The sequence below is a fragment of the Orycteropus afer genome, unplaced genomic scaffold, assembly GCF_000298275.1.
Source record: "Orycteropus afer afer isolate SDZICR_OR568_19922 unplaced genomic scaffold, OryAfe1.0 scaffold00270, whole genome shotgun sequence".
Classification (NCBI taxonomy): domain Eukaryota; kingdom Metazoa; phylum Chordata; class Mammalia; order Tubulidentata; family Orycteropodidae; genus Orycteropus; species Orycteropus afer.
Window position 1 is genome coordinate 925,297 of NW_006921857.1, and position 14,270 is coordinate 939,566.

At 40.0% G+C, this 14,270-nt stretch overlaps 1 protein-coding gene across 1 annotated transcript in view; it reads left to right on the forward strand.

The window, feature by feature from the left end:
- The window catches only part of FRAS1 (Fraser extracellular matrix complex subunit 1), a 541,721-nt gene that overhangs the window by 142,385 nt on the left and 385,066 nt on the right, over window positions 1-14,270 (forward strand). The window contains exons 18-19 of the mRNA XM_007950381.1: window positions 2,990-3,130; window positions 7,187-7,330. Of these exons, the coding sequence (XP_007948572.1) occupies window positions 2,990-3,130; window positions 7,187-7,330 (285 nt within the window). The remainder of the gene's footprint in view (window positions 1-2,989; window positions 3,131-7,186; window positions 7,331-14,270) is intronic.

The window sequence follows — 14,270 nt, forward strand, 5'->3', positions numbered from 1 at the left end:
GCAAAATTGTCCCTCAAATATGATGGTGAAATTAGGACATTTCCAGATAAGCAGAAATTAAGGGAATTTGTTAAAACCAGACCAACCTTGCTAGAGATACTAAAGGGAGCCCTTTGGACAGAGAAGAAACAACAGCCAGCAACAACTGTCTATTAACACACAAGATGATATAACCCAGAAACCAATCCAGCTATGGAAGTATCCAAAGTAAAGCCTACCAGATTGTAAACAGGGAACCAGGGACATCAATTGACAAATGAGGACAACTACAAACCAAAAAGAGAGAAAAAAACTGTGTCGGTACAGAACTTCTATGTGGTAGGGTTGCCAAGACAACTACAAGAGAGAACAGATTGTTCTAAACTTGGGAAAAAAAAACTATAAATCACAAGGTAACCTCAAAATAAATAGAGGACCAGCACAAATATTTAGGAAATACTAAAACAATAGCAATAAAGGAAGTGATAACATGATTCATAAACAAAATGAGTTGAGCGTAGAAAATTATATGGAACAACGAAATTGACACCACAAAATAGCACATGACAAAAATGACAGCAACAAATTCATATTTGCCGATAATTACATAACTGGCTGTTCTGCTGTGCATGGGGTCGCTATGAGTCGGAAACGACTCAACGGCACTTAACAACAACAACAACAACATAACTGGCAAGGGACTTATCTCTAAGATTTATAGAAAACTCCAATGCTTCAACACCAAAGGAATTAACAATCCAATTGAAATATGGGCAGAAGACATGAATAGACAGTTTACCAAGGAGGATATTCAGGTGGCCAGCTAATACATGAAGAGATGCTCACAATCATTGCCTATCAGAGAGATGCAAATCAAAACAACCAGATACCATCTCACCCCAGCACTGATGGCAAAGTTCAGCAAGACAGAAAATAACAAATGCTGATGGGGATATGGAGAGATTGGGACTCTCATATATTGCTGGTGGGACTGTGAAGTGATAGATGATACAACCACTGTGGAAAGCAATATGGCGATTCCTTAGAAAGCTAGAATAGGAGATACCATTTGACCCAGCAATCCCATTACTAGATATATATCCTAGAGAGGTGAGAGCCAGGACAGGAACAGTTATATGCACACTCATGTTCATCGCAGCACTATTTACAATAGCAAAAAGATGGAAACAACCTACATGCCCATCAGTGGAACAGTGGATGACCAAACTGTGGTACATACACATAATGGAATGCTATGCAGCACTAAAGAATAATGTAGAGTCTGCAAAACACTGCATAATATGGATGAACTTGGAGAACATTATGCTGAGTGAAATAAGTCAATCACAGAAGGACAAATATTAGTTTGTTGCTGTGGAGGGTCAAGGAAAGGTTTATATGTGGAGGGAAACTTTCTCTGTTGGTGCCAGGGGTGGGAGGGTAGGGAGGGGAACACTGAAAAAAAAAATGCATTGACCTATGTCACTTTAGTTGTGTGTATTTCACCGTACATTAATTATATTTCAATAAAATGCATTAAAAAATCAGGTAATTGTATTGGAGTGGGCAAATGACCTGTACAAAGTGTTGAAGAGGAAAGATTTCACTTTGAAGATTAAGGTGTGCCTAACCCAAGCCATGGTATTTTCAGTCACCTCATATGTGTGTGAAAATTGGACAGTGAACAAGGAAGACTGAAGAAGGGTTGATGCTTTTGAATTACGTTGTTGGTGAAGAATACTGAAAACACTATGGATTGCCAGAAGAATGAACAAATCTATTCTGGAAGAAATGCACCAGGAGTGTTCCTTGAAAACAAGAATGGCTAAACTTTGTCTCACCTACTTTGGTCATGTTGTCAGAAGGGACCATTCCCCGGAGAAAGATATCATGCTTCGTAAAGTGGAGGGTCAGCAAAGAAGGGGAAGACCTTCAAGGAGATGGCTTGACACAGTGGCTGCAATCATGGGCTCAGGTATATCAAGGATTGTGAATATGACCCATGACCAGGTAGTGTTTCATTCTGTTGTACATAGGGTCACTATGAGTTGGAGCCATCTGGATAGCAGCTAACAACAACAACAACCACAATACTTGCCTCAAGACTCTTTTGTTCATTGTTCTGGCAATCAATGGTATATTTAATATTCTTTGCCAAGTATTCTGAAAATACTTGGCAAAAAATATCCCTAACTATAACTTGTGTTTGAGAGAATTATTTACAAGTTAGTATTTAAAAAGATTTATTAAGCACTTACTGTGGTGTCCAGCACCATTTTAACAACTTTCCATGCATCAGCCCAATTAGAGTCCACAGCACTTTATGTAGTATGTCCTGTTGATTTCCTCATTTTGCAAACGAGGGAGAAGGAACCTTGACAAATAGTGTAACTTAGTCAATGTCATGTAGAGCTGTGATGAGACATTCTTATTCTCAGTGTTATACTATGTCTCCCATTCACTGTATTCCAGTTACTTGCTTATGTGAGTTTTGTTGCAACTAGTTTGAGCAGCTCAAATATTGGCTAGTTCGTTTCATCTGTGTATGTCCAAGATTTGTCACAGAGTAGGCACCATATGAACTTTTATAGAATCATAAATGAAGCTTCCATTGCTTTTTCTCTTTAATTTGAGCAGTGTGATAAGCATTTCATGACCTCTGTATGATGGTTAAGGAGATGTCCTGTGGGAAGGAAACACTTTTATAGCTTCCTGATCTTTATTTTACATTTTCTGAAAATGGAAAATTGGGAAATGCATGAGTCTTCCCATGGTTATTTCTGTTTTGTGGCATTTGTACCTTATTTAACATACATTCTGCAAGTGCTCAGTTTATAAGAGATTGCCTTTAGAAAGAAATATATGTGATGTGTGCCCTATCCTTAGGAGAATTCACTGAATGTGTAGAACTTATTCTGAGCAAAGAATGCTGAAGTGAGAGACAGAAGTGTTCTGCACTTGTCATATGACAGCTTTCCTGATTATCTCCTCTGCTTTCTCTGTCTCCCAGCCTGTCACCAAACCTGTTTTGGGTGTGCAGGGAAGAGCCCACGTAACTGCACAACCTGCCAGCCTTTCCATGTGCTATTGGATGGGCAGTGCCTCTCCCAATGCCCGAATGGATACTTTAACCAGGATGGCACTTGTATAGGTAAGTATGTAACATGCTAGGCACATTCCCTATGCATATTCCCTATGTGCAGGAGCTCTGGTGGCATAGTGCTTAAGGCATTTGACTGCTAACCAGAAGGCTGGTGGTTTAAACCCATCAGACACTCCTTGGAAGGAAGGTTGGGCAATCTACTTCTGTAGTGACACTACCTTGGAAACCCATGGAGGTGTTGCTATGACTAGATGGCAGTGAGTTTTTTTTTAAATTTTTTATTCCCTATGCCCATGTTTTGTTTTCACAATTCATCCAGATACTGTGAATAGAAATTTATCATACTAGGGACTGGAGTGGGGCTGTAAATTCTTGTCTTGAGCTTGTAGGAGTAAAGGTATACAGTAAGTAACAAGTAAAATTCTATTCTTCCAATATGAAAGATGACTTAAATGAAAAAATTAGAATAGCTTTACCCTTAAATCGATAATATTTGAGTGATAAAATATTTTCTCATGAGAACTCTGAACTGGATTTTCTCTTCTCTTGGAGAGCATGATCTGAATAAATAAATCGTCTCATGAAGTAATTAATAACCTTTATGTTCTATCAATACCAGAGTTTAGTTTAGCATAGTTGTTTGTTGCTGGGGTTATTTTTAAAATGAAAAAAGTTTATGTTTCTGATTCATTTTTCCCAAATATTAAGTCATAAACAATTTCCCATGCCATAGAAAATTGTGTGTGTGTGTGTATATATATACACACACATATATTTACACACACATACACACATATATTTACTTGTATGTATATGCATGTGTATGTACATATATATAAATATGTATACATTTATAATTATATATGTACAATATGAGGAGCTCTGGTAGCTTAGTGCCTAAGGCACTTGACTGCTAACCAGAAGCTGGCAGTTCACTCCTCGGAAAGAATATGGGGCAATCTACTTCCTTAGTGATACTGCCTCAGAAACCCAAGGAGGGGTCGCTATGAGTTGGGTCTGACTCGATGGCACATAACAACATGTACAATATGACTATAATGAATACACACACACACACACACACATATACTTTTAATGGCTGCATACTATTCCATTCCTTTTCACATAAGAAATGAAAGAAGAATTTGAAATTTGGGGATTGAGACATTCAAGGACATTAGGGAGATCTTTTACTTTATCTTTCTCATTGAGGTGCTTCTCTGGTCATCTATTCTTGTACAACAAACCACCCAAAATTAGCAGCTGAAAACAATTTATTTCATAGTTCTAGGGGTTGTTGGGCTCAGCTAGGATCTTCACTGACATGTCTGGCACCTGGGTTGGTTAGGCATCTCTCAATCTCTGAGACCTCTTCTTGTGACTAGTTGGTGTTCTTCATAGCATGGCAACCTCAGGTAGTAAGGTTTCTTGTATGTCAGCTGGCTTCTCCCAGAGTGAATATTCTGAGACCTAAACATGAGTTGTAATGCTTCTTCTGACCTAACTTCAGAAATCACACTTCCACTTCTGCTGTATTCTGGTAGTCAAAGCAAGACAGCCTAGATTTGAGGAGGTAGAGGAGTAGCTTATGCATACAATGAGGCATGCAATTGATGATGGTTGTCTTGAAGACAAGCTACCACCTATGCTGATGCATTTGTATATATATGATCAGGTATTTGGCATTAACTCTGTGCTGTTCTCAGCCCCACTTCCCTTGGCTAGAGCAGAATAGAGCAAGAAAAAGGAGAATTATTTCCTTCCTTGACATGTTAGTCTGATATGTTTTTAAGAGTATCTTTATATTTCAGGGGAGCTCTGGTGGTGTAGTTCCTAAGGCATTTGACTACTAACTAGAAGGCTGGTGGTTCAAACCCACCAGCCACTTCTAGGAAGGAAGATTGGACAATCTACTTCTGTAGAGATACCACCTTGGAAACCCAAGGAGGTGTCACTATGAGTCCAAATTGACTCGAAGGCAATGGGTTTGTTTTTCTTGGTTTATATTTCAGTGACAGAGGTCCTAGAAACTACTAGTTGAGATTAGAGCAGGATTTTATTGGAATTGACAAAATACTAAAATTAAAGCACCTTATTGTAGCACTGTATTTTCTTGTGTCCAGAGGGAAAAGGAAAAAAAAAAAAAAAAAGTTCTATCAAGATTATTTTATAACTGTAAATAGACTGCTGAGGCCAACTTATAGAAAAATGCTTATTATCATGAATTTGTCTTACATGAAAGACCAGGAGTAATGGATTTACAAAATATTTTTTAAAATAAGTTAATGTTTGTTAGATTCCTCTAGCTTTTTTCTCCAAAGAGGGAATTTAGTGTGAGCACAGATTTAGGCAATTGAAGATCAATATTATTATTATTATGAAATTTTCTTACTTTTTCCAAGTACCTTTTTAATCTCTCTGGTTCCCTGGTAGGCTGGGTCACTTTTAAACACTCTATCAAGATTGGTGGGGAATCTTCTTGTTTCTTTGTCAGTATGGTTGTCTTTGAAAACAGTTTCTATCATTAGGTGCTTTCATCCTAGCCCAGGTGGTTTTCATGTGTGTAAAATTGTTTGGAGGAGTAAAGTCTGAATAGCTCCAATTCTTCTCTGTTCACCCCTCTGTCCACTTGAAGCCAACAGATGATTAGTACCATGAGCAGAAGGGCACCTGGGTCACTGGAAATATTCTGGAAGGGAGGAAAAACTAAGTGGTAGAAATCATTCTGAGAATGCTAGTATCTTTTGGAAAGGGGTTTTCAAAGTTAAGAGCCCCAGGAATGTAGAAGGGGATGATCGTTAGTGCTATCCTTCTAATCAGCAGTTCATTTTCTTGCTTACACTTTTTTCCCCCTCCTCATAACTCCTTATCTTCTATTGGCCTCTTGCCAGAAGAAGTGAGAGGCAGTTGACTTTACTGGAAATCTGCCTTTGCTTTCCACCAGCTATGTGCCAGAAGGAATTCTTTGTCATCAGTTCCAGCAAGTTCTACCCAGCTCCAGTCCCTCATCTCCCCTCCTCTTGGAAGCAGGCACACTTAGACCTTCTCATCTTTAGCAGAGAAATCTTTCAATCTCCTTCCGTGCTCTTGCCCCAGCTGCCTGCCTTGGCAGCACAAATACAGCTGCAGCTGCAACCTTCTTTTATTCTTTACCATCCTTATCTTTATTGCCTACACCTTAAAGTGACTCACTAGTTTTAAATGTAGTACCTCTTGTTAATTTGGTGGTTTTTCTAGAGAAAAATATAGCTTTGACATAATTTCATTTAAGAAATTGAACTTCAGACCCAGCCCATGATAACCCCCAGAAATAGAACTTTTTCTATTTTTCATATTTTAATTAAGTATTGCTGTTGAAACAAGTATCAAGTTGTGGCCTGAAGGGAGGGGGTAGTTGGCATCTAACTCTAGTGAAAAGTTTTGGTATTATATTCTACATGTGGTTGGTTACCTCCTTGCCTGCCAGGAATTCCTGTGAAGCAAAATGTCTCCCCATTATTCCTGTCCTGCTCTCTCCTTGAGTCATGGGATTTTATGGAAGGGATAGGGGGCCTCATGACACATTTTTTTCCTTTGTGACTCTGATTTGAACTTCCTTATTTATAGATAGGGGTGGTCATGCTGGCCTCTCTGGAATATATGGCCAGTACTTGAATTTTTACAATTCTCAATTCCATGTTCCTTTCTTGGATAGTATCCTCATTGACACCATAAATGCCTCCACCTTTTGGAACCTGGTGGCACAAATGGTTTGCTATTGGCTGAGAACCTAAAGGTTGGCTGTTCGAACTCAGCCAGCCACTCTGTGGCAGAAAGGTCTGGTGAACTGCTTTCATAAAGATTATAGCCAAGAAAACTCTATGGTGTAGTTCTCTTCTTTAACACATGGGGTCCCCATGAGTCAGAATCGACTCAGCAGCAACAGGTATGATTTTGTTTGTTTGTTTTCATCAAGTCTAAGGGCATACAGCCTTGGCCAGGAACCTTTAAAAGATGATTAGAGTTGAAATCTGCTCTTAAATACTTGGCAAAGCATATTAAATACATCATGAATTCAAATGGTAAGCTGCTAGTTCCAATCCCCATTGTTATTTTTCCACCTAGAATGCCATCCAACCTGCAGGCAGTGCCACGGACCATTGGAATCTGATTGTACCTCTTGTCACCCTCATGTTACTCTTATGGGTGGAAACTGCTGGGCCAACTGCAAGGAGGAGCAGTTCCTCAACCTTGTGGGATACTGTGCTGGTGAGTGAAATATCCTTCATAGTTCTCAGAAATCACTGTTCAGTGGCTGGAGTTCTTCACACCATGCTTAAGAAGGCTCTTGTACTTGTCCTTTGTCATCAGTTTAGAAGTTCTTTGTCAGGAGACATTTGTCTCTTATGTCTGGGAACTGACCTCCCTGCTTTCTAGCAGGCCTTTAGTAAATATTTGTGAATTCAAATGCAATCTTCTAGTAACATTCTGAGATTCATGAAGAAAACTTAGAACCTCATATTAGTAAAGACTGAAGTGGTGATAGTATATCACATGCATTTGGCACCCTTCATCTTAAGACAGCACAACTTACTCTAAAAGCATTCACTCCAAAGGTAGTCAGTCTCCTTGCCTATCTTATCTCCTGCTTCTTGCTATAGAGAAATTTTATTGTCAGCTCAGGCACAAAAATTTGGGAGATTAACCTACAGGTACATCAGTTGCTTTAGGAGATGGGATTTTTTTCCTCCTCATTTTAGAACTCAGATCTCAAAAAGAAATAAATTAGGAAACAGTCTGGAATTTGAATAGTGATGAAGGAGCCATGCAGTGATTGTGTTTGTCCATTCATGCAACAATTTTGAGTGCCTAGTAATGGTCAGATGCTCAGAGTATAAGGAAAAAAGATGAATAAGATGGTAACACTACTCCCAAAGAACTCAGTCTGGAAAGAGGAATTTACATGATAGTGAGTTATGATATGGAATTTCTGGGTGGTACAAATGATTAATGTGCTTTGCTGCTAATCAGAAAGTTGGAAGTTTGAAGCTACCCAAAGGCACCTCAGGAAGAAGACCTGGCTGTCTGCTTCCAAATATTCTGCCATTGAAAACCCTTTGAAGCATACTTCTACTCTGACAAATGTGAGGTCATCATGAGTCAGAAGCAACTTGACCGCAACTGATTACTAGATTACTATATATTTCTTGACCCACTTCTCTAGATTATAGGATAAATTTGCAAATATTTGCCTGCACAGCTGTTTTCACAGCTCTTGTGGGCTTGGCTGGGAGGCATGCTGGGATGCCAAGAGGTAAGTGGGAAAGGTGAGAAAGCTGGGTTCTGGTAAAACACAGGAGGAGTTGATCTGATTATAGGATTTGTCCCTGGACTGGGAGGAGGATGTGACCAATTGTCTAATTCACAGCCTCCAGCAAGAACATTCAGTTGAGCTGGCACTGATATCTTAGTTGTCTAGTCTGATGGATGGGGGTACAGCAAGTTAATGGAAGTGCCCCAAGACAGGCTGGTGATGATGGTATGATATTCTCGTTACTTCTTCCCTTTTGGCACATGACCTTTACTAAAAACAGAGATTGGAAAGATATTCTATACCCTAGGAAGACTGAACAGTCAAGAGCAAAGCAGGAGCTGAATTATGCTAGGATTCGGGGCAGAGCCCTCTTGTAAAGACCGCAGACATTTTAGAGGCAAAGGGAAGTAGAAACTCAGAGAGTTTGGGCTTAAAACTAATTAGAAACCCAACAGCTATTGGGTGTAAGTCTATTCCAGCACTGCCAATTGCAGTCAGGACTGATTTGGAAAGTGGGAAGATGGGAAATATTAGTGCCTAAGCTCTGGTAGCATAGTGCCTAAGGCACTTGACTGCTCACCAGAAGGCTGGTGGTTCAAACCCACCAACCACTCCTAGGAAGGAAGGTTGGGCAATCCTACTTCCGTAGTGATACTGCCTCGGAAACCCAAGGAGGGGTCGCTATGAGTCGGTGCCGACTCGATGGCAAACAACAACAACAACATTGCTGAAGGGGGAAGTGGTGATAGCAGGGGCTATTATTATGATTTGTAAGCCTAAGTTCAGCTACTGATTCTTACTTTAGGACATGGAGGAGCAGTTTCCATGAGAAGTAAGGGGATCCTGACATGGTTAAAGTACGTTAAAGGGTATTTACTGACAATCTACTGAGAGCAATGCACTGTGTTACACTGAGTTGCTGCTATGAGGGCCCCACAGCTCTTCCAGGCTACTAAAGAAAGGAATCAAAGACAAAAATGAAGTTAACAAAAAGTATCAAGCAGTTTATGGACAGCAACTCTAATGGCAGTCAAGGCTGTAGGAGTTCAGAGGAGAGAGCAAAAACAAGATATAGAAGGCATGATGCTAATATTCTGTAAGACAGATTGATTTTAATGCATAGTAGGTGAAATGGTCAAAAATTTAAGTTGGCACCAGAGTATGGAGAAGCCAAAAATTGAGGCCAAAATTTTGGATTGAATCTTGTGGGCAATGGGGCCAAGAGAGTTTTGGAGAGGAATGTGACTTGACTAAAGGTATGTGGTAAGTTGGAAATCCACAAGCTGAATGGAAAATGGACTGGAGCAAGAGGAGATTTTAATCAGGAATTAGAAGGTAGGACATGAATGGCATCCTTCACAATGACTTTTCTATTTCCAACCTATTCTACATGTGGACCCTAAAAATTTTATGCAGGGGCATATTTTATAAATAGATGTTTATATAAGGAGATTGGAAAAATTTAATCTTTAATGAACTCTGTTCTCTCCAATGTCCAAACCCTCTTTGATAGTAAATTAGGTGATTAGGAGATGCATTAATTTTTTAAGGCTAATAGGGAACCATTAGAATAGAAAACCATGGGACTAAACTAAATGACTGAGTTCCCCATTCTGAGAAAAGCAGATTCAATTTACATAAGTGGAGGGGAAAAGTCTTGGCTGCTCTGGGAATTAGGTGTATTAAATAATGGCTTTAAATAAGGTACCCATTTTCTGGTGCTCAGAAATCCTTCTGTTGAATAGCAGTTTTGCAGAAAAATTTGACCAGTAATTTTCAGAGAAGTGCACTGACTCCAAAATTTACTTTGTCAATAAATGTATGCCCTTTCTAAACACTTCTCACTTCTCCCTGTACCATTACAATGTATTTGCTCATTGATCGATTCATTAAACATTCATTAAGCACATTCTCCATGTTAGGCACTGTGTGTGCTCTGGGGATGCAAAGATGAGTACGACATAGTGCCAGCACTCAAGTAATACACAGTTTAGTGAAGGAAGGGGCTATGTGCTGACTGTGTTATTGCTGTGGTTCTATATACACAGCACAGGATATTATATAAGCCTGTGGCAAGGGATCCTAACCCAGATGGAATGGGGCATATATGGAGGGGGTAGTAAAGGCTTTCTGGAGCATACAATAACTGGGATGATTTTGAAAGGTAAGTTAGAATTAGAGGGGTTTAGGGATATGGAAGACAGGTCATTCCAGGAAACAGGCAGCAGGTACCAACAAAGAGTTAACCAAAAAACCAAGCTCACTGTCATCAAGTCAGATCTGACTCATAGCGACTCCTCCTTATGTTTCTAAGGCAGTATCACTAGGAGCTCTGGTAGCATAGTGGCTAAGACACTTGCTTGCTAACCAGACGGCTGGCGGTTCAAACCCACCAGCCACTCCTCGGAAGGAAGGTTGGGCAATCCTACTTCCGTAGTGATACTGCCTCGGAAACCCAAGGAGGGGTCGCTATGAGTCAGGTTTGACTCGACGGCAAACAACAACAACAACAACAACATCACTACGGAAGTAGATTGCCCAATCTTCCTTCCAAGGAGTATCTGGTTACCATGCAAGACCTGAGTATAGAGTGGTGGCACCTGAAGCAGAAGTAAGCAGGAGCCAGATCATGAAGAACTTTGTATTCTTGGGGTAAGGAGAACATACTGTCATCAAGGCTATGAGAATTCTTAAAGGTTTTTCAGCATGTGAGTGCCATTCTCGCATTCTGTCAAGAGATAGCTTATAAGAAGACTGGCTGGGAGGTAGTTGCAGGAATCCAAATGAGAAATAAAGGCCTCTGAAATTGCTGGGGGGAATGAAGAAAATAGAACATAGCTTCATTAGGTATTAATGACATATTAGGTCAACCCACATGAAATCGCTGTTTTGTGAGCAAAAGTGATCCAATGGTGCCAATTTCATAAGGGCCAACCTAACAGAAGCAATAGAACTTGGTTATCTCTCAGACCTAGGGGCTAAAGAAGAGGGTGCTTTGTAGATAATACCACTTAGCAAGAAGCAGGAGCTTATCTAAGAGGCAGGGAGGAAGATGGTGACAGTGAGATGTCCAGGCATAGCTGTCTAGGAGGAAGCTGAAGAGATAAGTGACACAGGTTTCTTGCTGTAGCCACCAGGAACTCATCTACTATCTTCATTTAACCCTGAACCTTTTTTAAATAAACAAAATACTACCTCCATCAGGTCTTTGTTAACCTCATAGAATGCTTCAAAAACTCCAAACCCACTGCTATCGAGTCAATTCCGACTCATAGCAACCCCCACTGGGTTTCCAAGGTTGTAAATCTTTATAGAAGCAGACAGCCCCAACTTTCTTCTGTGGAGCAGCTGGTAGGTTCAAACCATGACCTTTTGATTAGCAGCCAAATGCCTTAATAACTATACCACCAGAGTTCCCTCATGGAATATTTAGTTGACTTTTACCTGAATTTTGGAAGGTGTTTAAGAGAAGCCATGTGATGATAGACAAAGCTGAGGATAATCCACCACATGCAGGGCTGTCAGTGGGATGCATTTGCACTGTCCTTGGGAATCCTTGCACGCTGGAAGCTCTGGAGAAGAACTTCTCTACTCCTGCTCTCTTGTGGGGTGGTGGGATTTACTCAGAGGATTTATTCTCTATCCAAGCTGTGCCCAAGGTCATCACTACAGACCTCTTTAATTGTACTTAGCTGTTTATAAAGAAAATTACATCTAATCTGTCACACAGATGAGAGTAAACACATCCTGGGAACAGGTCCAGTAACCTCAGTGTGTTATCACATATGGAGATGTCATATGTGGGGTTTTGTTCTTCCAAGTCTATCAAAGCAAATATATAGCTTGTGAGATTTAGGCCAGGGTTGAAGGTTTTCAGCAAAGATAAATGAGCTGGAGTGAAAGGCAGGCATGAGTAAGATTCCAGCAGACATGGTAAAGTGCTGTGGATAGCCAGGTTTTCTTCTTCACAATTTTTTTTTTTAATTTTTTTCACCCAAGTTTAGCAACACTAGCAAAAAATTCCAAAGCCTGGAGTGCTCTCTCCATTTGTCTTTCTCAGCTAAAACGTTCTCCTGTTTATAGAAGAAGGTGAGAATAGAGAGGAAAACATAGCCTTCAGTTTTGTGGAATACCAAATGGTATGACTAATATATTTGCCTTATTATGCAGAAGAGGAGATAATGCTGCAGTTTTAATATTATACAGAGAAAGACTAGAAAAATTAAAACATTTGGTTCATTAACCCCTTGCTATCAAGTCAGTTCATGCCAACCATGTGTGTCAGTAGATCATTGCTCCCGAGAGTCTTCAATGGCTGATATTTTGAAAGTACATTGCCAGGTCTTTCTTCCAGAATGCCTTTGTGGACCCAAACCCCCCATCTTTGGCTAGTGACTGAGCACTTAACTGTTTGAGCGACCCAGAGACTATTGATTTGTTAGGGTGGTGGAATTCTAGGTGGTTAAAATTTTGTTTGTTATTGTTTTATGCAATATATTTTTAAAAAATACCAGTTCACTTTCTTTGTAAATTTGTGCCACAACATTAAAGAAATATCACTCTGAATATTTTCATATTATATTCAGTGGAACTCAAGTGCTAAGTAATGATTAATAGGTATTAATTGCATAAATAAATAAATAACTCCTGGCCAAATAAATTTGGGAACTTCTCAGTTAAGTAAAGTTAAGCAAGTTTCTTTACTTCAGAATTTCTCAGAACTTTAAATAAATATAAATGTGTTATGAATCTATAATATGAAGAAGAATGGGTGTCATTTCCTGAACATTTAGCTGAAGATTTCCTCTGCCCAGTTTTCTTTATTATAGTCTCTCACAGAGCTAATTAATGGTTTGCAGAACAAGATATAGAAAATCTGTACTAACTCATGTTAATATTTTGAACAATTTATTGGTAAAATGGGAGTATGAATCTGTTCTTAGATTCAATATGACCTAGCTGTCATTCCTCATAAAAACATTCCAAGTTCCTTCTACGAATTTGCCCATTTATTGTCACCATTTCTGAAAGAAAGGTGTGGTAGTTCAGTTTGTGTGTCAACTTGGCTGGGCCTGGTTGAGTGGCCGGGCAGCTGGATGTAGTATTCCCCATGATGAGACTGGTAATCAACTCCAGGGTGGAATCTACTGTAAGCAGCTGAGTAGCTGCTTTAGGGAGTGTGGTCTGCTTCCTGTATATAAGCAGAAGCCTTGGGGAATGGTCTCTAGCTTATGGCATGCTTGGACCCTGTATATAGCCGTGTCATTCTTCAGCAGCCTACCATGCTCTGCCAACCTTGGGACTTACAAGGGACTTGAGTTAATGGCCTGCCTTGTGATTTGGTAACATCGGGACTGTGCCATTTTATTTGTTGACCTTGGGCTTGTTAGCCTCAGCAGCCAGTAGCTGCCTGAGTGAAGAGATGCCTCTAGCTTCATTGGGCCTGGAGCAAGAGACAGAGCTGAAGCCCAAGGTTGAGAGGCTTTCACCCAGCCCCTATAGCCTGGCACTTGGACTTCTGGCCTCCATAACGGTAAGAGAATAAACTGTTTGATAAGGCCATCCCATTTGTGGTATATTCTTCTCAGAGCAGCACTAGGTAACCAGAACAAAAAGCCTAGAAATTGGTGAAGAAAGTGCACAGACTGAAAGAACAACATATCCTTTATTTTTGGAATAAGCTGCTGCAACTGCAACACTGAGTAATGAATAAAACTAGTTCATGTTGAACATAATTAACAACGTGGGAAAGAATCCTGTATGAGTTAGTATACCTGTTCTCTGCCTCAAGATACAGGTACTTGATGCTAGAAAGTTGGGAGCCAGGGCTGTTTTCCAGCAACTTCTACCATCTGGGTAAGGGGGGCTGGCCTTGCCCCACTTCTTGCTATATCT